Genomic DNA, 23,076 nt, shown 5'->3' on the forward strand with positions numbered 1-23,076 from the left:
TTTCACGCCTTTCTTGCATTATTTCTTCCTGACTGCCAAGAGCACCTGCGGGGGGGGGGGGGGGGGGACAGAGCTGCAATTGCCCCCTTGATTTCAAATTTTATACAAATATAAATACCTTTTGTAAAATGCTTTTCTTGCAGTCTAGTCAAGTTCAGAGCCGTAGCTAGGGGTCGGCGGGAGTTAACCCTGGACGCCAAACGATCTAAATGAAAAAAATTGTAAAAGAGAATAATATGGCGCTCCATGAATTTTTTTTCCCATATTAAATCGACATTGTTTTCATTTTGCAAACATTTGGATCTGAAAATTTATTGGTCGCTTTGCTCGCAATTTCTTTTCTGTAATGCATTTTATATTACCGAGGAGAGAAGTACTGCTGCTAAAAGGTTTTCTCTTAAGTGCATTGATTGATTGATTTGATTGATTTAGTTTATTTTACTTCGCGTTTTGTGCCTCTTGGCTAATTTGCGAAGATGGGGATGAGTGATGAAATGATGAAATGGATGAAAATGGACATTCACAAACAACCATACCCGACCGGGATTCGACCACGGGACCCTTGGCGTCGCAGCGCGATGTGCTAACCACTCGGCCACAGGGTCGGGCTCTTAAGTGCATGAACAATTGTTTGGAGGAAAAGGAACGCGCAGATTTGAGAGACAATTTATAAGATTTTTACTGTTGGTATATATATATGTGTGTGTGTGTGTGTTGTATACATATGTATCTATGTATTTATATGTGTGTGTGGGGCGGAGGGAGGGGTGTATATATAAATGAAATAAATGAAATTACGTTATTCTTTTCCGGCCTGAAATATAATCAAGGCTATCCCCTTCTAATCAGAGGGTCTGCGCACGCCTATGACGGGGACTGACACTTTACGTAGGTGTAGACACGCTTCGTACAATTTGATGATATCGCGATTACGTAATGGATGTGCAGCCACTTAACTGAAGCCCCCAAAATTCATATTTTATTACTAAATTGTAAATTAGCATAATATCACATAGTTTACCTATTCATAATATGCGCCGCTTTGGTGCACTTTGTGGATTGTGCATTAATCAACATCAGGTTAATCGCGGCAGGAAAAGTGGAGGGAAAATTACAATGAAGCATAACGAGGGGGCCCTTGGTTCCCGATTAATGAAACTTTGTCTACATGCAACTGAGTCGCTGCGTGAAATCGCTGAAAATGTAATATATTAATTTCTTAATTTTGCTTATTTTATATTGCTTTTCTAGCACTTGGCGTCAACAAAGGCGATGAGGATGATTAATGAAGTTATGAAATGGATGATAGGACATGATGATCCATGTCTTACACAAAATTCTAAGTTGGGACTAACGAATATCGATTCGTCTTATCATTTGTCAAGTAGTTGTTTTTAACTCCAATCTTTTTCAGGGACTTCTGGGTTGACAGCATGTGTGTTGCGCGATGATGATTCGACGAAAACCACCATTTCAGTGAACTTTCTTGACAATGACTCTAATATCAGTAAAGAGAACATTTTCTTACGAATAGCTGTTGTTAAGAAACCAATTCCTGAAACTTTTGCTTGTGGTCTCACGGCACCCAGCTGTTGTTTGTTATGGCTGGGCCTGGGGGTATGACTCACGCTGCTGTCAATACTCAATCATTCCCGAGAATCCAGGTCCGCCAGGCAAACCCAAGCGACAATTTTGTTATTTGGGTTGCATAGACAATAGGCTTTAAGATGTTACGATATCGTAGGTCTCGTGGCCCAAGAACTATTTTCCATGACTGTACAGCAGTCAGCCCAAGATTCCCGAATGAGGGGTGGCAGAGGAACAGGTAAAGACTGGTCCATTTTGCAGATTTTAGGGGTAACAGAAATCTTCCACTATGGTCTGTGTCTCCTTGTGGAAGTGCACAGGGTTTGATTAGTGCGTTATTTTTTTTGGTGATGTTCTCGAAGTTACGGAAGGTGTAAGGAGAAAAGGTGCTGCTGTGCATAGTGAAGCACATGAGATTGTAAGCAAAGTAATTAACATCTATGATGGTGAATCTGCAGAAATACAATGTCTGGTGCCAATTACACAGAGCACCAAACGTGAATCTGCAGCAACAGTTTTGTTGGAGCAGACAATCAAGGGCGCACTCACCCCACCCTAACAGTGGAGTTGCCTCCCGCTACATCACCACTTCTGCCGGGATCGTTTCATGACCTGTTAGTTGCATGTTGAATATTGGGCATCCATGATGGTAACATGGTAACATTGTTGCCTTGTAATTAGGGGTCATGGGTTTGATACCCAGTGGAGGTACATAATGGTTCAGATCCCAGTTTAAACTGAAGGTCCAGTACCAATTAGCCTATGAGGGTAAATTGGACTTAACACAAAAAAAGTTAAACTCAAGTATGTTGAATATTAACTGCATTTATCTCAAAAATTGTGTTTTTAGTAGCATTTAGTTCTGGAACTTTTGCTGACCTCCATGGTGGAGTGGTTAGTATAGCACTCTATGATGCCAGGGGTCCTGGGTTCGAATCTCGGTCTGGGCACGTGTGTTCCTTGTGAGTGTACCTTCATCAATTTCATCATCTCATCCTAGTCTTCACAATTAGCCAAAAGTGACAGAAAAGAAAAGTAAAGTGAAATAAATCAAATCAATCAATTCTGGAACTTTTTGAATGCACCAAAACCATGCTTGATGCAGTCCCCCAATAATAGAATTAGAAGTGATCGGAAAAAACACTCCTTTTTTGGACGACATCAACATATTGGTGTATCGATAAAACTGCCATTAATTTTACCAATCTGATATATCTGTAAATATCTTATAATTTAGTACATTCTGCCATTTTGTTATAATTTTAATGGATAAAAACATATCTACATGTCCTACCTTATTTACAGTAAATATCTAAATATTCTTTTGTATTGCAGTCATCTCATACCATACATTTATTAAGGAGGTCAAGGGTCATTTGGAATTTCATATCAGATTTGTAGATTTGATTTTAATTTGATTTGGTGTTTTAAGTCCACTAATCGGGACTGGACCTACAGTTTAAAGTGGGGTCCGAAACACTATGTGCCTCCACAGAGTATCGAACCTGGGACCAATTGATTACAAGGCGACGACACTACCACTGCACCATCGGGGAGGCCCAGATTTGTAGAATATTGGGTACCAGTATCGGTAAATGTTACATTGGTACTTTATCGGTAAGGTAAGGCAAAGTTCCCCATGCACACAGCACCGTACCATGAAGGCACATTTAGGGGATGTGGGGGTAGGGTCCCACACATTCTCAATCTCTGCCATTTTGGAGGTGATGTGATCAGCACCATGCTCTGGCTGCCTTTACACCCTCTGAAACCCATTGATCTGAGGCTGGGTGAATCCCAGAGCTGCTTTATGGATGGACAAGGCTGGAAAAATTCTGACCTTAGATCACCCACCACAGGAATTGATGTAGGTTCTCCCACGTGGCACTCGGACACTCTACCAACTAGACCATCGTGGTACTTTACCAGTATCTGCAAAATTCCATATCAGCCCATCCCTAGTTAACATGAAACACTGAATGATTTAGTGCATAAGGAGAATATTCTTTTTAACTGCACATCACGACTAACTGAATCATCTCAGAATAACTAATGTTTAAACATACACAGGACTGGATGTTGTCTCTGATAACAACTAAAGGGATAAAAGTAGGATGTGAACAATAGAATTGTTCATGGATTGTTGTGAATATTTTGCAGGTTAGAACCACGGATGAGAATAAAATAAAAAGAGTTCAGAATTTCTTACAATAAATGGCAACAGATGTTACGTGAAGCAGTGACAGACTGAACATGTGGTTTTGCAATATGGGACATCATTTCATAGCTGACAGGAAAATGGGCAACATTTAGTTAACAAAAAGTTTCAAGGTGCCGGGTTCGATCCCCGGCCGGTTCAAATCCGGGAACTTTTCTAACGGTGGAAGCGGCCCCGGCGCCTACCCAGCGTCGAATAACATGGGTACCTGGGGGAAACCCTGGGGGGTAAAGGCGGTTAGGGGCGTGATGCTGATCACATCACCCCCACTCACGACCGGATCAAGAAAGTGTGGGGCGTTACCCCCACACCCCCTATACGCCTCCATGGCGTGGTGCTATGCACAGGGGAACACTTTACCTTTTATTTTAGGTTAGGATAATGGAAAGGTAGCCTAGTTGATTCACAAGTATTTTTTTAGTTTTTTTTTCCCTTGTAACTATGTCTCATTAGTTACCAATACAACGGAACCTCCATAATTTAAATGTAGGGCGAGGTTAAGGAACTGAAAATGTGGGACAATCTAAAATCCAGGAAACCATTTAGAGTCTTTCCATGTCAAATCACCCAGAGGTGGTTGCTTGACCATTTTGTTAATTTTTTATATTTTCACCATAGGTGGTCTTGCTAGTGACCTGCTCAAAAATATTTTTTTTTAAAAAAAATCTTCCGCCATCTTGGATTTCTGCTCATTTTTCATCACTGGGAAGCAAAAATGAGAGTTTACAAGGGTTTTGAAAAAAGGTTGCTGTGTGATTTCTATTACAGATGGAATGTTCTAGTTTTCACTGCCTGAAAGTAGAGATTCTGGCCTTTCAGAAAATGTATATATATGTAAGGTAAGAATTAAGTAACTTGGACTTTAATGGGTTTCAATATAACCATCATAAGGGGAAATTTTGCCAATTTTAAAGGTCTGTAAAATCAAAAGGGCTTGAAACCACAGGATGTAATTATTTTTGCAAGAACTATGAGTGGAAGGCTTTTCAGTCATGGTGAAACAAATCCGGGGTTGTAAGCCCTTCTGTCCGATTTTTAGTTCCGAAATCTGAAAATTTCCAAAATTTGTGAATTTCAAGGTCAAATATCTCTAAAGGGGGACCTGCCAAAAATTTGAAATTTTGGCCATGGATACTCCTACTAGTACTTAGTAAAACCCGTGAATTTCATTTTGGGGTTCACACCGATGTTCATGTTACAGGCTGCCAAATATCTCTAAAAATGACATCGTGAAAACATAATAATAAATAGGCTTAAAGTGACCTGATTTCCATTATTTTATAAGGGTAAACAGAAATTAAAATAGATAAACTAGTTAGTTACTAGTTGATATATTTCAATATATACTTAGTGTGCTTTTGTTAATAAAAATCAAATCAAATCAAAATCACTTCTTGGATTGAGAAGACAAATGTTAGTAAACAAACAAGAGTACTATTATGTCAGTAAGTATATACAAGTTGCATGCACATGTTTCTTAAAGGTTTATGAATATCCAATACTATCAAACCTTACTCAATACATCCACTCTGGTACATAACAATTGTATGCGAAATATAACATAATATATACAACAATTGTCTGCAAAATATAACATAAGCTACCTGTAAAATATGACAAGCATTTAAACGCTTGAGAATATACGTATTCAAGTTCTTCCTCTATTTTTTGTATCCCAGTCACATATACACTGTGATATACACAGTTTACAATTACAATTACACAAGACTTAAAATTACATGAACTGAATCCTGATTTGGACAATTCTGATGACGACGAGAAAAAAAAAAATACTTACAAACAATGGATAACAACAGATCGTTGCAAGTTGATCACTGTTGTAGAAACAATTTCAGAGTTTAAAGAAAATTTAGCTTCGAAGTTACTGCAATTAAAAAGTCACCACTTTATTGCTCAGAGTCAATCAGAATCTTGCAAAGGAACGAAAGAAAGTCTTTCTCCGGATGAATGTGTAGTGATTGGTGATTTCTCTGAAAACTTCACATTTGTTGTACAAGATGAAATCCAGAGTTACCATTGGATTAACCTTCGAGCGGGCGCGCCTGCGCAAAATTTACGCCAAAAGTAATTTTCTTTAATTTTCTTGTGTTTCCTTTGAATTCGTCGACCTATGCTTTTTATGTATTCCTCAAAGAAGTATTTTGTGTTGTATATTAGCAGTCATTGTTACTAATCCATATGTTATACTCTGTCAATTGTTGTTTATTTCAGATCAGAACACCGTGTCATAAAGTTTGCGCTGCGCGCCTGCTCCTGTTCTTTAATTATTTCGTCAGGTCATTGTTGAAAATGAGTCGACAAAACGTAAACGTTGGCGAAATTCAGAGTATCCTTCAAGTTTCTCGAATAGAATAGATCGATTGATTTTAATTTTGATTTTGTTTTTGAGTCCGCTTTATGCACAGAAAGGCTAATCGCGACTTGACCTACTTTGGTAGCTAGGCTCGTTCCCAGGATGTTTTGAGGGGACGGACATATCGGAAAATGTGAAAGTAAGTTCTTATTATTTGGTTTATTTTACTTAGTTTATACGATATATAGTGTGTGTGTTGGGGGGGGGGTGTGTGTTTGTGTTTGTGTGTGTGTATGCGGTGAGGGACGGGGGAGGCGGGAGTGTGTACACAGGATATTGCCATAGACTGCCCATAATTTTTCATATGACGTAGAGAATTTTTACTCGACTCGGTCCCTCTTGAACTTGGAATGTAAAGTGTTTGTACATAGACTTGTAACATTTAGGTTTTCAGCAGGAATGAATATCTGTCGTAAAAAGTAATGCTGATGAAAAGCGTGGTGCGCTATAAATATGTAATAAGTTACGTAGTGTTTTTTTTCCTTTTATTCAGCATTATAACTTGTATTTCAATATGTTTAATTTATATTAACCTCAGATATGATATAAATAAATGTAGACCCAAAAACATTTACGTGATATTATAAAAATTTGTGCTCATAATGAATGATACTAAATGACGTAAAAAATGCGTCACGCGCCCGCTGGTGACACGATTATGAACGCGCCCGCTAGAAGGTTAACGCTCAAGCTACTGTCCACCCCTTTTGTGTCTACTTTAAGACTAATTCTTCAGATGATCTATGCATCAAAAGTCTTTGTATTATAAGTGACTGCATTGTACACAACACAACTGCTGTTCACGCTTTCCAAAAGCAGCTGATTCCATTTGTTCAAACGTTCATCCCAAATCTAAAGAAAATGTATTATTTCTCAGATGGCTCAGGAACCCAATATAAGAACAGAAAGAATTTTTCTAACTTATGTAAGCATAAACAGGACTTCGGTGTGGCTGCTGAGTGGCATTTTTTTGCCACAAGCCATGGCAAGGGTCCTTGTGATGGGATTGGTTGGACGGTAAAAAGACTTGTGGCAAAGGCAAGTCTGCAGCGACCAACTGAGGGCCATATTCTTACACCAAAGGACATGTATGAGTTTTGTGTGGAAAATATTAAAGGATAAACTTCATCATGGTGACTGAAAGTGACAAAAAATGAGCAATAGTTTCTGAATGACCGCTTCAATGAAGCTCATAGATTTGAAGGAACAAGAGATCATCACTGCTACATACCCAAGGACTCTTCAACTCTTCTCATCAGTAGAATATCTGCATCATTTCAAATTAATCATGTAGAGTTCAGAATTGATGACTCACCACGAATATTTCATTTTAATGAAATAATTGAAAATGACAATGTCGTTTGCATTTACAATAACAGGTGGTATGTAGGTAAAGTAATTGAAATGTCAAAAGAAAACAATGATGTTAAAGTGATGTTCTTCAATCCTGGTGGACCATCAACGAGCTTTACAAAGAAATGATGTTGCTTGGGTGAAGTTGAACAATATAATTGATGTTCTGACACCATGTGACTTCACCACTGTTACTGGGAGAACATACAACATTACTCAACAGAAAAACACAGAACTGTCACCAAAGTTACAAGCACATAAGAAGAAATAGTCCGTTGATCAATCATCTCCATGCCAATCAGTGTTTTCAGCGCCACGCACCAGTCAGATATTTTTTATATTTTTTTCATGGCTCCATGGATTGAGAGACAGACAAGATCCCCTGTAACTTTGATGTCCATGTGTAGATAGTGTATATACATATATTGATGTAATGTTGTATTATGTGTAGTGATATATGGAATTGTAAATGTCATTGTGATGTAATATATTAAATTGTAAACTGTGTATATCACAGTGGTATATGTAACTAGGATACAAAAAATAGAGGAAGAACTTGAATATGTATATTCTCAAGCGTTTAAATGCTTGTCATATTTTACAGGTAGCTTATGTTATATTTCACAGACAATTGTTATATATATTATGTTATATTTCACATACAATTGTTATGTACCAGAGTGGATGTATTGAGTAAGGTTTGATAGTATTGGATATTCATAAACCTTTAAGAAACATGTGCATGCAACTTGTATATACTTACTGACATAATAGTGCTCTTGTTTGTTTACTAACATTTGTCTTCTCAATCCAAGAAGTGATTTTGATTTGATTTGATTTTTATTAACAAAAGCACACTAAGTATATATTGAAATATATCAACTAGTAACTAACTAGTTTATCTATTTTAATTTCTGTTTACCCTTATAAAATAATGGAAATCAGGTCACTTTAAGCCTATTTATTATTATGTTTTCACGATGTCATTTTTAGAGATATTTGGCAGCCTGTAACATGAACATCGGTGTGAACCCCAAAATGAAATTCACAGGTTTTACTAAGTACTAGTAGGAGTATCCATGGCCAAAATTTCTAATTTTTGGCAGGTCCCCCTTTAGAGATATTTGACCTTGAAATTCACAAATTTTGGAAATTTTCGGATTTCGGAACTAAAAATCGGACAGAAGGGCTTACAACCCCGGATTTGTTTCACCATGACTGAAAAGCCTTCCACTCATAGTTCTTGCAAAAATAATTACATCCTGTGGTTTCAAGCCCTTTTGATTTTACAGACCTTTAAAATTGGCAAAATTTCCCCTTATGATGGTTATATTGAAACCCATTAAAGTCCAAGTTACTTAATTCTTACCTTACATATATATACATTTTCTGAAAGGCCAGAATCTCTACTTTCAGGCAGTGAAAACTAGAACATTCCATCTGTAATAGAAATCACACAGCAACCTTTTTTCAAAACCCTTGTAAACTCTCATTTTTGCTTCCCAGTGATGAAAAATGAGCAGAAATCCAAGATGGCGGAAGATTTTTTTTAAAAAAAAATATTTTTGAGCAGGTCACTAGGAAGACCACCTATGGTGAAAATATAAAAAATTAACAAAATAGTCAAGCAACCAATTGATTTAGAATTGGGTGATTTCACATGGAATGACTCTTTAGACAATGTGTTGTACTTCGGCTGGAAAGAATTGAATGCACATTGTGGGAAAAAGTAAAACTTTAGTAGAAAATTTTGGGGTCCCACGTATTTCGTAAATGGATTGCATGTAATTTTAGCATTTTCCCCATTACTTCCGTGCTGTTTTCTTACAAAGATTTCTAAATATTGGAGTTAAATTCGAAAAAGAATCTATATTTGCTATGCAAAAACAAACTCAGAAAATAACTATGTAGTTCTAATGATGCTTTCATTATATGAGGGGTGTCCCATAAGTAGCGAGCCTAACCTAGAAGGGAACAGGATGGGACCACATTAACAACCAATTTTTCTACGTAGTCTTCCTGCAGATCCACACACTTTTGCCAACGCTTCTGCAGTGCTTTTATCCCGGTCTCATAAAAGCTTTCCTCGAGGCTTGCAAAATAGTCACCTACAGCACTGATGACGTCATCATCACACTGATAATGCACACTGCCCAAAGCTTTTTCCAGGTTAGGGAAGAGATGAAAGTCTGATGGAGCAAGATCAGGTGAATAAGGGGGATGTTTCAACAATTTGAAACCACAATCACGGATGGTTGCCATCGCAACAAGCGATGTGTGAACACATGTATTGTTGTGATGCAGAATCACCCCTTTAGAGAGCTTTCTCCATCACTTAGCCTTCAAAACACCCCGTAATTGCCTCAGCAGGGAAGCATAATGGTCCTCGGTCATGGTGTTTCCCTTTCGGAGATGATCAACCAACAAAACACCCTTAGTCACACAGAAGACTGTTGTCATAACTTTCCCAGCAGAGGGACCGGACTTTGCCTTCTTTGGTGTGGGGGAGCCGGGATCTTTCCTGAGCCCAGGTTTCGTCAACAGTCACAAGTTGTTCAACAAATCCGTCTGGATCGCCCTGCGACAGCTCAAGATTTCGTTCTGAGATCATGTGTCTTGTCAACTTTTGTTCACTTGTCAGAAGTTTTGGAACCGAACGTGCAGAAACCTTTTTCATCCCCAACTGGTCATGCACAATGCACTCCACTTTCGATTTGGACATCTTCAGTTCCTTTGCAATATATTGCATAGTCACACGTCTGTCTGTATGAATAATCTTGGGCACTTTCTTGTGTCACCATCTCCACTGGCCTGCCTGGGCGAGGGTCATCTTATACAATCACTCTCCCCCACTTAAATTCGGCTACCCATCTCTTCACTGTGGTAGAGGATGGAGCATCCTCTCCTAACGTTGTCACCATATCCTCATGGTTTTCCGTGGGACTCAACCTCTATTTCAGCAGATACTTCATCACTGTTCGTATCTCTTTTCTCTGCATTTTTTTGACGTTACGCACTTAGCACACTTCTAGTTCCTCCAAGGATGACTAGGATGGTTAGAACTGGACACCGCTTTGCATATACACTTACATAGAATTGCTATTTCAAATCCCCAAATTATTTTCAGATTGAACTATGGGAACCCTATCAGGCTCAGTACTTATGGGACAGCCCTCGTATGTTTTTTGAGAGTTGATCCTTGGTAAAATTTCTAAACTAACACTTTTAACTAGGTTTTTGAGTTGATTGTATGACTTACATAAAATTTCTTATTAAATTCTTATTGAGAAAATGCACCCATTTAAAGGGCTTTATTGACTTAATATTTAATGTAGCCTGAAGCCTCTTAAAGCAATTATGTTGCAATAAACCTACCTCACTGTTATTTTACCAACTTATTGTACTTCTAATTGCAGTTTACACTGTATAATATAGGTTAAGAACCATGTGTACCCCATTCACATCCCGGTGCTATCCATTATTTACCATGAATGGCCTCTTCCCACATACGAGGCTTGTCCGGAAAGTAAAGATACACATTTGCACGTTAGGGGAAAAATGTGTACCAAAGTTGGCAACACTGGCAGTAACCGTGATCCATACGACGAGGATTGGGAGTGAGTCATCAGTGCTGTGCTGAGTCTTGTGCGAGGTGCACGCCGTGATCAGGTTTTTGCAGGCACAAGGAAAGTGTCCATCGGAGATCCACCGAGAAATTGTGATTGTGTACGGGACCGTAATGAATCGTCAAAATGTGGCGAAATGGTGCCGTGCCTTCGCAGAAGGTCGACGTGATGTTCATGATGAAGAGAGAAGTGGGAGGCCGTCCATGATCACTGACGACCTTCGCAATCGTATTGAAGCAGAGGTGCGTGCGAATAGGCGAGTGACAATTTGAGAATTGTGTGTGATGTTTCCTGACAGTTCGAAAACCACTATTCATAAAGTTGTGAGTGGGTTAGGGTACAGAAAGTTGTGTGCACGCTGGGTCCCAAAACATTTGACTGACGAACACAAAACCAAACAACTGGGGTACGCACTGGACTTTCTTACTCGCTACGCAGAAGATTGAGATGCATTCCTGGACTCCATGGTGACAGGTGATGAAACATGAAACCATACGCCTGAATCCAAGCAGCAGTCACTGCAGTGACACCATACCCATTCTCCAAAAGCCAAAAAAATCAAAACGTCAATTTGAAACCGCAAGCTGATGGTAACTGTTTTCTGGGATCGCCACGGCATCCTGCTGGTGGAATTCATGCCACCTGGAAGAACCTAATGCTGAAACCTACTGCCAGACTTTGAAACATCTTCGACGTGCAATTCAAAACAAACTGAGAGGCATGTTGTCAAGTGGAATCCACTTTATTCATGACAACGCCCACCCCCATGCAGCGAATGTCAAGGATCTGCTTGCACAGTTTCAATGGGAGGTCCTTCACCATCCACCATACAGCCCTGACCTTGCACCCAGCTACTACCACCTGTTCCTGTACCTCAAGAAAAATCTAGGTGGAAAATACTTTGCCGACGAGGATGAAGTCAGGGAAGAAGTCACAACTTGGTTCCACATGCAGGCAGCAGATTTGTACGGTTCAGGGATACAAAAACTTGTTCCGCGTCTGAACAAATGTTTGGACAATGGTGGCACTTATGTGGAGAAATAGCCTCTCTATCAGTGTATCAAGTGTAACTTTAGTTGCGAGCAATACATTTCTTTTATATCTTATTTTTGGTTTGTATCTTTACTTTCCGGACAAGCCTCGTACTTGCATTGTATTTTGTGGTCCAAACATGCTTTGACCAGTTATTTCAACAGTGGTGCACGTAAGATTTTGCACCTTCCAACCATGGGGAGTATTTTGAATCCAAGAGTTACTCTACATGTGTCTCGCTTTATTAATAAAGGAGTTTTGTTCTGCCAAACATTGTGTTTTGGTAAAGCCCCCATATTAAAGTATTCTAGGCTCAAAATGCAAGATCAACATAGAAATAAAAGTTGCTGCATTTACAATTTCCTGCATTATACATTCAATCTTCAAGGTCCCAATAAATCTTATATTGATGGATTTTGCATTTTGCCCACATTTTAATTTTCTTCCCTTTTTATCGAGGTTCTCCATTGTGTATATCTATATATTCTTCAAAGGTAACATGCTAACTTACTTGTACTTACCCAGCACCAATGGTCCAATATTATTTATATGTATAGATTACAGATTACCTACACACAGACACACACACACACACACACAACACTCGTCACTTATGAAAAACTGAATCTCACCTCACTACTGTCCTCCGAACTCTCAGAGATCCCTTTCACCGGTCGTCCTTTCGCACCTTTCCCACTATTCGTCTTTCTCCCTCGTCCCGATTTATTCACTTGTTTCACTTCTATCTCTTCCACTTCCGCTAACGCAAACAAGTCACTAAACTTTTTCTTCTGAGTTTCCGTACACGAGTTCTGCACCTGCTGAAGAGCCTGCTGTATGCTGTCCAAGTTAAAAAAGTGGCTCTGTCTGCAGCACTGACGAAGCTGATCCAGGTGAGCCAGCACCTGTTCAACCGGGGGGCCAGCCCCGCTGCTGGCAGATTTGGCACTCTGATTCCCACGTTTCCGCTTGTTGGGAGAAGTTGTGTGTTTCGTTAGCTGGCTTGCGATCAATTCACCTAGCTTTTCTTCGTGTTCCTGAGACCAGTATTTGAGCGCAGACACCACAAACACATCCTGAGTTTTAACCTCTCGCGACAGTAGGTGTTTCACAAGATCAACGGTCGGCCTGAAAAACACAAATACAGGATACGTAAGAAAGAAGAAAAGTTTCAGCAGCAATGGTCAACATTTTAAATGTTCAAAAATCGAAGCTAAAACATTTGAAAAAAGAGGGGGTATTTTGTAAAAGCTGGGAAAATAGCATCAGGATTCCAAGCTATGTACACATAAAAAACAGAACTGAACCTTGACATAACACGCTGTACTTTTCGCATTAGGTGATATCACCTTCAAAGTGGTTTCTTCTGCTTTCCACACACATTTTCATTCGATGCTGTCAATGTCCTTCTGGAGATGTTACATTTTCCCTTTGATGCCTTCTACCAACATGAAATTAGTTCCCTTAAGTATGCATTAGATTTTTAGTAAAAAGAAAAGTCAACTGTAGCAAGACTGGTAAGAGTGTTCAAGCACAAGTGTTGTTTGTACCTGCCAGAACTGCTGCACAAAATCATCTGGGCTGGTGCATCGTCCTGGTGCAAGATCTGTACATTCATCCACAATTCTGGCCATTTTGTATTTACTATTTTGCAGACTTTGTTAAGACAACAACATATTGGCTAACGGCCTACTCCTTCATCAGTCACTTATGATCACATTGCATGTTTTCATCAGTGATTGCACTGCAGGGTAGGTGGTTGATTTCCACACTCCCTGTCTCCTCCGAAAACCATCTATGACCTTCACACATTATCTGGACATAGAAGCATCCTTCTCAACATCTGGAGAGTGTCTGTTGCAGACTTCTCAAGTTTCACTAGAAACTTGATGTTCATTTAATGAGCTCATTTTCCAAATAAGTCATTTTCTGGCATGACACTTTTCAAAAAATGGGACCTCACTGCAATCTTAACTAAAGCAAGCCAGTTGGAGTCACTAATGAACCATGCTGCGCAACACCACAAGCCAATTTTTGCTGTCACATGTTTATTCAGAGTTATGGCTTTAGCCCTAGTGTCTGTTCTCATATACGAGGTGCGGCAATTAAATAACGAGACTGCGCACCTCCTGTCGCGTAGGATAGTGGGGGGGAGGTAGCTATTGATGTGTTGTTGATATTGAACCTTCATGCGCACCCACTGTTTGTTTCATCATTCTGAAAGCTTTTCTTTTCTTTCCTGGCTTGCTTGAAGAGGACAATCTTCTGTAGTAGTGCCGGAATCATGGTGGACAATAAAGTTGAGCAGCGCATTAACATCAAATTTCTGGTGAAATTAAAAAAAACACCGACGGAATGTTGTGCAATGTTAAAAGAGGTGTATGGTGATAATGCTATGTCACGTGCGCGAGTGTTCGAATGGCACAAACGATTTTCAGAAGGGAGGGAGGAGGTTGAAGATGATGAACGTCTCGGCTGCCCTGTGAGTTCAAGAAAGGACGACAATGTTCAAAAAATTCATGAACTTGTGCGGAAAGACAGACGTCTGAGCATTCGGATGCTCGCAGACATGATGAACATTAACAAAGAGACAATAAGACAAATTTTGCAAGAGAATTTTAACATGACAAAAGTGTGTGCAAAAATTGTTCCGAAAAACCTCTCTCAGGACCAAAAAGACAATCGAAAGGCCATTTGCTGTGACATCATGGAACGACTCAAAGCAGACCCAGAATTGCTAACACGTGTCATCACATGTGATGAAACATGGATTTTCCAATATGATCCTGAGACCAAGCGTCAATCCATGCACTGGAAGACTCCCACATCGCCAAGAATGAAAAAAGCACGAATGAGCAAGTCGAAACTGAAGGCAATGCTCGTCGTTTTTTTCGATATCAGGGGTATCATCATGACTGAATGGGTGCCTCAGGGTCAAACAGTGAATCAGACCTACTACAAAGAACTCCTAAGCAAACTGAGGGAAAGAATAAGGAAGAAGAGACCAGATTTGTGGAAGAACGATGCATGGATCCTCCACCAGGACAATGCGCCTGCCCATAATGCCCTTTCTGTGAAGCAGTTTTTAGCCGCCAAGTGCATTCCTGTGCTCGACCATCCTCCATATTCCCCAGACCTGGCCCCCTGTGACTTTTATCTCTTCCCAAAAGTGAAAAGTGCATTGAAGGGAACACATTTTCACTCCGTGGAAGAGGTGAAACGAAAAACGGCAGAGTTGTTGAACAGTGTGACATCTGATGACCTACAGCATTGCTTTGAACAATGGAAGACACATATGCAGCAGTGTATTGATAGGGGAGGGGAGAATATTGAAGGGGATACCAGTCAATTGTAACTTTCTTGCAATACATCACAGTTATGACACCAGTCTCGTTATTTAATTGCCACACCTCGTATACTGTATCAATGTTTTAATATCAACACTTGAAGATTCTGATATGATCAACTGGTGAGTTCACTAACATAAGGAAATTGGATGCTTTTAAACCAAGAACCCTTGCATTCTCTGTTTACCTGTTGATTTACAAGCCAAAGTTAGGAGTTGTGACTCTCAAAACAAAATTTCATTATTGTGAATACATACATGAGTATAGTGGAACTTTGGCTTTATGTTTTTCAGGGAACTATGATGGAAAAGTTAAAATGTAAAATCTATGAAAGTTTTATAAAGTGTTGCCTTATTCGGACCACATAGTTTGAAGGTTCAATGCAGTAAAATGTAAAATCAAGGAAAGTAAAATCGAGGTTGCACTGTATATTCAATATTTAAACAATGGAAGAAATTTAGAATTGCAAGATCCATGAAAATATTACAAGGTGGTGAATATTGTATCTACAAATATCTGTTTGTGGCCCTGTTTGAACAGATGCACCCATGTGACTACGTAGGCAGCTGCATGGTTTGCGATCAGTCTGGCATTGAACGTTGGCCAATTCTGACATGAATCGCAGCAGTGGATGCATTCATCTGAAGAGGTTCCATTCAGGAGATGCAACAGGCACTGGATGCCAGAGAATAGCCCCCCCAAGTTTTCTGATTCTGCACAGTACCATTGCATCCACCTCATTACCTTGTGTTGCTCTGGCGTTGCAGTCTCCAGGATGGAATCGAGAGAAACTACAACTATTATTTTTTCTCAGAATAGTGTCATGTGCCTTAATAGAACTTGAATTGATTTTTGTTACTTAATGTCCCCTTTGTGGCATTTTTCCTTTTGGGTGCTAATTGTGACACTCATGCCAAGGCTGAGATTCAAACTGAGGACCCCTGGTGTCATAGTGTTCTGTGCTAACTACTCTGCCACGGAGGTAGGCCCCTAATAGAAATTGTGCACTATTCTAAATTCCCCTTTATGTTCTTCAAGTCCTTCAACTTATGTATTTAAAGATGTGATACTGTAAATGTAATAGAAATATTGAGCAGAAAAAGTTTTGTAGTTATGCAGTATTGTTCACAATCTGCCACCAATTAATTTTAAAGATTCACTGCCTTCATTTTGAAATAAAGCAACTTTTTTTCAACCAAATACCATAAATATTTCAGTCACTTCTATTTCTCACATGATCCACACATGATCACATTGATTTATTTAGTTTATTTTACTTCACTTTTTTGCCACTTTCAGCTAATTGCATAGGGTGACCAGAAGTCCTCTTTTATCCAGACATGTCCTCCTTTTTAGGTGTCTGTCCTGTGTCCGGGTGGATTTTTTAGAAATCTGTAAATGTCCTCCTTTTTTAGAAAGAGTATGGCATCGACCATAGCAAATATGCTGCATAGAGAATGCTTCCACAGATAACAATCATCATATCACTTGGGGTGCGTTAAGTATTAGAGCAATGCTCGCCTGGAGCTATCTGGGTGCCGAACACGATCACTTTCCCGACAGTCATTAGTAGGGTGCGGATTTATAGGCACAAAAAAACCTCTCAAATAGGCACAAAAATGATGAAAATGGGCAATTAAAAGGTACTATATACTGAAAAATGCACGAAAATAGACACCCTAAAATTTGAAAAAAAAAGAAAAAGATATTAAAATGCGTAAGGAATGTGAACTTATTTCAATTTTCTTTTTACAATATACAGTCAGGGCTCGAAAAATCCCGGTCGCCAGGTCACCATGGTGACTAAAAATTTCAGCCTGGCGACTGTGATCTTTTCCTGTAATATTGCCATTTTTCAAGTTTGCATGTACAAAATTCTGAAAACTCCAAGTTAAAATTGCAGTACAGTGTAAGTTAGCAAATGATTTTTTTTTTATCTACATTGTGAACATTTCACAGAATAAATAACAATTTCTTACTCCTTGTCACCCAACCCTCACCCCCCCCCCCCTCCCCACCTTTTCCCACGTTCTCACATGATTTAGTGATGTTTTGAATAGTGATGCTCAGCTTCTTATAGATTGATTGATTTTTGATTGATTTGCTTTATTTTACTTTGCTTTATTTTTTGCCACTTTTGACTTATTTGTGAAGATGGGGATGAGTGATGATATGATGAATGAACACTCACAAACATCCATGCTCATGCCAGGATTCAAACCTGGGACCCCTGGCATCGTAGCATGATGTGCTAACCACTCTGCCACTAGGGCCGGCTCACCTTCTTATAGTATGCACAATTGTTAGTAGGTGGTTTCCTGGCACCTAGCTCTGAAGAAGATTTTTCGAGCACTGTATACAATTATACTATATTAGCACTTCAGTTTATACATAAAAGTGCGCTAACGATTAACAAACTATTAATACTCTTTTGATCAAAATTCACATTTGCGGGGAATCATCAGTTAAAGTAATTCTCACAAAAAGAGGTTTTGCTAATGACTGTGCAGATTTGAACAAACATGAAAAAACAATTTGCATCATTGTGACAAAAAAATGTAAACAGTGTTCCAATTGAGAGCCTCAAATCTGGCGAATACCAGGTAACATCAACAAAGCCTTCTTCAATGTAGGGAAAGCCAAAGGCCCGTAATAAAAACCTGAAGTATGCAAAAATTGCAGAATAGCAATTTTTTGGCACGATTAAGTGAAATAGGTACTAACCCTCGAAATATGCATTTATAGGCACTATAAAAATGCATTTTCAGACTAGAAACACCATGAAACGAACTTTAAACATTAAAGCCTGTGTTTTACTACAAATAAATAAAATAGGCAAAATTCCACACCCTAGTCATTAGTATTATTCTAACTCGTTGCTTCGCCCTTTGAGACTGCAGGAATGCACATAGTCTGTAAAAGTAAAGTGCTCCCCTGTGCTTTGCACCATGCCATGAAGACGCATAGGGGGTGTGTAGTTAGGCCCCCACACTTCCTTGATCGCAGCCAAAGGTTGGTGTGATGTGATCAGCACCAAGACCTTGCCTGCCTTTACCCCCCCCCCTTCCCGTTTCCTCCAGGTATCCACTTTATACGATGCTGGGCGAGCGTTGGAGCCACTTAAACAGGCAGAAAAAATCCCGGATACCCCCGCCGGGGATCGAACCTCTCTCTCGCATGGTAGTCAGATGCCCTAATGCCTGAGTCTGTGCATTTCCATTTTGATTGATTGATTTGGTTTATTTTACTTCACTTTTCTGCCACTTTTAGCTAATCGCGAAGATGGGTATGAGCGATGATATGGCGATTTTGATGAAGGGCCACTCACAAAGAACACCCATACCATTTTCCCCTGCTGTTGAAAAAGCGTTGGAAATGTTCCTGGCATTAAAATCATATTTCTTGAAACAATCTAAATTTTAATTCTGTTTTTGGAAATAAGTTAAAATAAGTCTTACCTGTTACATTTGCATTCACTTGTGGGATATTTCATTCTAATATTCAAGAATTAGAAAAGGAGTAAAATTATGTGCTTCAAATTGTAGATATTCTTTGTCATTTGTTAAATAACAGATTAGGAGATTGCTTACTTTGTTTAAAGGTAAGAGGAAGTTATTGAAAGAGATCACTTGAAAAGTATCTGTGAGCAAGACGTTGGCAAGAATTTTTAATATTGCTTAAATTGTGAGTAATGCAAATGTGGTGTCATTTTTTGCGGTGTCCTCTTTTTTGAATGTATGTGTCTGGTCACCCTATAATTGCAAAAGGATGAATGGTGGTAAGGAGAGGATGAAGGGACAATCACAAGCATATAGGAAGATTGAACACAAGCCACACAAGAAATTATCCTGACTACGTAGAAGTGAGGTTGACATTTGGGTGTGTCTAGATAGAATCGCCCTTTAAGCCCCTTATGATCACATTAGAGTGTAATCATTTGAAACAACAATACATTCTTAGATTATATAACATACTAGGTAAACAATGAAATGAATTTAAAACTAAAATTACACAAACCAATACTTACTTCTCCTGTTTCAGAAGCAGCAAAATACTCGTGAGCGCTTCCGCATGATTATTAAACTCGAGACGAGGTAAAATGGGAAGAATATAGTCCACTGGTATATTATGAGCACCAATAAGCTGCCACAGGCAGTACTGTTCAAAAGTCTCCCACTCTAAACTGGCACTGAGGACGGCAAGAAAAGAGTCACGGCGAAACATGACGAGGCGACCCTGAAGGATATGGCATATCAGTTCTTGCAACTGAGTTGCATCAATGGTTGACACCACAAGATTCAAAAGTTCAGCATGTCCCACAGCAACATTCGGATACTGGGCATACACTTCCGGAACCAACCAGCAAAAAAGGTTGATATCATCTTCTTGGCACAGCTGAAACATGAAAAAATAATACATTGTAAAACTCATACCCAGGGGTTGAAAAATACTGAAAATATTCACCTGATACCTTAATTTTCAAATTCAGTGCTAAAAAAAAATATATATATATAAAAATTTAATATTTCAAGTTAGCTTATGGAAATCTCAATTAGCTTTTTCTTAAAATAATGAGTACAATATGTATCATTTAAATGCTTGTGTGTTTGCTGAATCACGTGTATCACTAAATCAAAATATTAAAAATGTTATTATAATTTTTTCATGGTAAGTAAAAGTGCTCCCCTGTGCATAGCACTATGCCATGAAGGCGTATAGGGGGTGTGGGGGTAACGCCCCACACTTTCTTCATCCGGTCGTGAGTGGGGGTGATGTGATCAGCATCACGGCCCTGACTGCCTTTAACCCCCAGGGTTTCCCCCAGGTACCCATGTTATTCGACACTGGGTGGGCGCCGGGGCCGCTTCCATCGTTAGAAAAGTTCCCGGATTTGAACCAGCCGGGGATCGAACCCGGGACCTTTAGCATGGTAGTCAGACGCGTTACCGACTGAGCCACCGCGGCCACCTAATTCATGGTTGCTAGCTAAATTTTAAAATATGCAGTGGTATGGTAGACTCAGCTATATAGTATTAGAATGTATTGCATAGTTATTCATACTGTTACCAGTTCAGCCTTCCTTAGGAATGACACTGGTGCAATATTTCAATATTGTATAAATTAATAAATTAAATGTTTTAAAATCATATTTCCAACTGTGTAGGTTTATCTTGGTCAGATTCATGGTTTTCTTGGACCATATCTGACCCCCCCTTCCCCCCGCCCCCCCAAAAAAAGCTCCTGAGTAAAAGGTGCTGGTGTCTGAATTAGTTTTATTTCTTACTACCCCTGCTCATACCAACAATCTGTTTAGGCACTCATGGCGCACAGTTGAAATGACTATACTTTATTATTGGGGTGGAATGGATACCACTTTGAACAAATAACCCTACACATTCCCACTGACACAGATACCGATGCTTGAAAATCATTTAAAATACATATTGATTAATATTAGTGGACAAGTATTCCACTGCAATCATATGCATCAATTTACCACAGTTTTGCTTTAAAACATTCAAACATGCTATGTAATCACAAATTACAGATTTTTCTTCACGTTATGTTGCTAGAAAATCAATGGAAACTTCCAAATTTTGCAAAACTTCCAGGATAATAAGATTCTGCAAAAGTTCTACATGACATGCATCAAAACAGCATCATCCAGTATCAGCTGCAGATAAAGCATTATCATAAATCTTTACTTTATCCATATTCAGAACAAAAATGTACATTACACAAAAAAATTCATGCATTCATCCAAGAAATATGTTCCTTCCAGTACACTGTTTAGTGTTTCTTAAAACTGAGAACTCATTAATTGTAACAAACTGTTCATTTTCTGTTATTACTTTAATACACAATTACTTACCTTCAAATCATTAAATAGACAACTTTCCAAATCCTTCTCTATCGATTGGCAGAAGTCTTTATACACAGACGCTTTCCCATTATTTAATTTACTGAAATAAAAGAAAGATAAATTTGATTTAAATAATATTTTACATTGCATGTAAGTATAATAGAACATTCAGCATTTAGGGGTTTATTTAGATTACTAAATAGATGGTACATAAGTAGGAACTACGACAGAACAAAGTAAGGAAAACATCAGTGTTTTCAGTTAATTCTTATTTTTGGCAAGGAAGGTATAATTCTCTTACTTTGTTACATTATTATAAATATAATTCTTCTTTTACACAATTAGAGTGAAAAACCAATGTGATACATGGTGCCACATATTGTATTTTATTTTGTACACCCATGAAATTTTAAAACGTACTGAAAACATTAGAACCACAACTTAATTGTATTTATATTTTTAAAATCAAGATTGTTAAGGCATTTAAGGATTTGTTAAGTGAATTCTGATGTTTTTTTTTTAACACATACAAGTTCACACAGGAACTCAAGTTTCAAAGTTTACAGAGATTTCAAGGTAGAGATGTAATACAGGTCCACAACATTGACTCCTTATTTTTACATAGTTGGCAGGTACTACACCATTACTGTATCTATACATTTCAAGCTAACAGAAAACCGAATATTTCAGATTCACTAGAAAATTTCCCTCCATCGAATATTTCAGATTCACTAGAAAATTTCCCTCCATATGTTACACCAAAAAACTCTTCCTGTTCATTATCAGCCTTGGATCTTCACAAATTCCATTCTTCAAGAAATTTAAGAACCCTTGAAAGATTTGCATGCAGTATTGCTTTTTCACCTCAGATTCTCTGGGGTGGGATATTGTACAAAAACAAATAGTAAATTTTCCATTAGTGTGAAATTTCCCTTGACTGTAATTTGATTACCTCAACAGTCTTAAAAAAAAATAACTATTATTCTGCTTCCACAATTATTCCTGGTTTTTCAACCCAACACCTATTGCAGTACAAAAAGTTTCAAGTTTTCAGATGGGGATGTTTGAATCTCCCACTTTTCATGTTCTAAAATACTAGTAATCTACAATTTTCATAGTAATGATCTAACCTGTTATGTACTCACCTTTATGTGGTTGCTATTGTATTTTATTACTGACAACCATAACTAAGAAAGAATATATTTTGCAAAACAACCAAAAATTAGTTACGGTAGTCATCCTAAGTAACCAAACTAGCTCAGTGTGCAAGAATACCGAATAGAAATTAATTATGCTAAACTCAATTTTCCTACAAATTATTGTTCTTAATGCAACAGAAATAGAACAAGGAGTGTTTGTTGACCAATGAACCATGTTTCTTTGAAGTCCCTTTTAGACACGGTTTAGACTAATCAGAATTGTATTTGCAGCTTGAAGCAAGTTCCAAACTGGTGATATGAAAACAGGACTCTTGAGTACAAAGTGACACAATAAGCACTACAATATCTGCTTGTTAAAGTGCAACTTATAAAACGAGAAAATTATATGCAGCTAAAACAATGCTGGATTCCAGGCCTTCTCAACAAATCCTTTTCCAAGTAAGCTGATTACTGTACGAAAGAATGAACAATGAAAGGACACTACTACATGAAAAGAAACCTAACCAATCGGTACTA

At 38.5% G+C, this 23,076-nt stretch overlaps 1 protein-coding gene across 1 annotated transcript in view; it reads right to left on the minus strand.

The window, feature by feature from the left end:
• Nucleotides 1–23,076, minus strand: part of IntS3 (integrator complex subunit 3) — a 50,252-nt gene that overhangs the window by 6,108 nt on the left and 21,068 nt on the right. Inside the window, exons 13-15 of the mRNA XM_083116058.1 lie at nt 21,410–21,500; nt 19,565–19,932; nt 12,823–13,318 (exon numbers count right to left, since the gene is read on the minus strand). Coding sequence (XP_082972184.1) covers nt 12,823–13,318; nt 19,565–19,932; nt 21,410–21,500 — 955 coding nt within the window. The remainder of the gene's footprint in view (nt 1–12,822; nt 13,319–19,564; nt 19,933–21,409; nt 21,501–23,076) is intronic.

This window comes from Lepisma saccharinum, unplaced genomic scaffold (assembly GCF_977018435.1).
Source record: "Lepisma saccharinum unplaced genomic scaffold, izLepSacc3.1 HAP1_SCAFFOLD_341, whole genome shotgun sequence".
Taxonomy (NCBI): Eukaryota; Metazoa; Arthropoda; class Insecta; order Zygentoma; family Lepismatidae; genus Lepisma; species Lepisma saccharinum.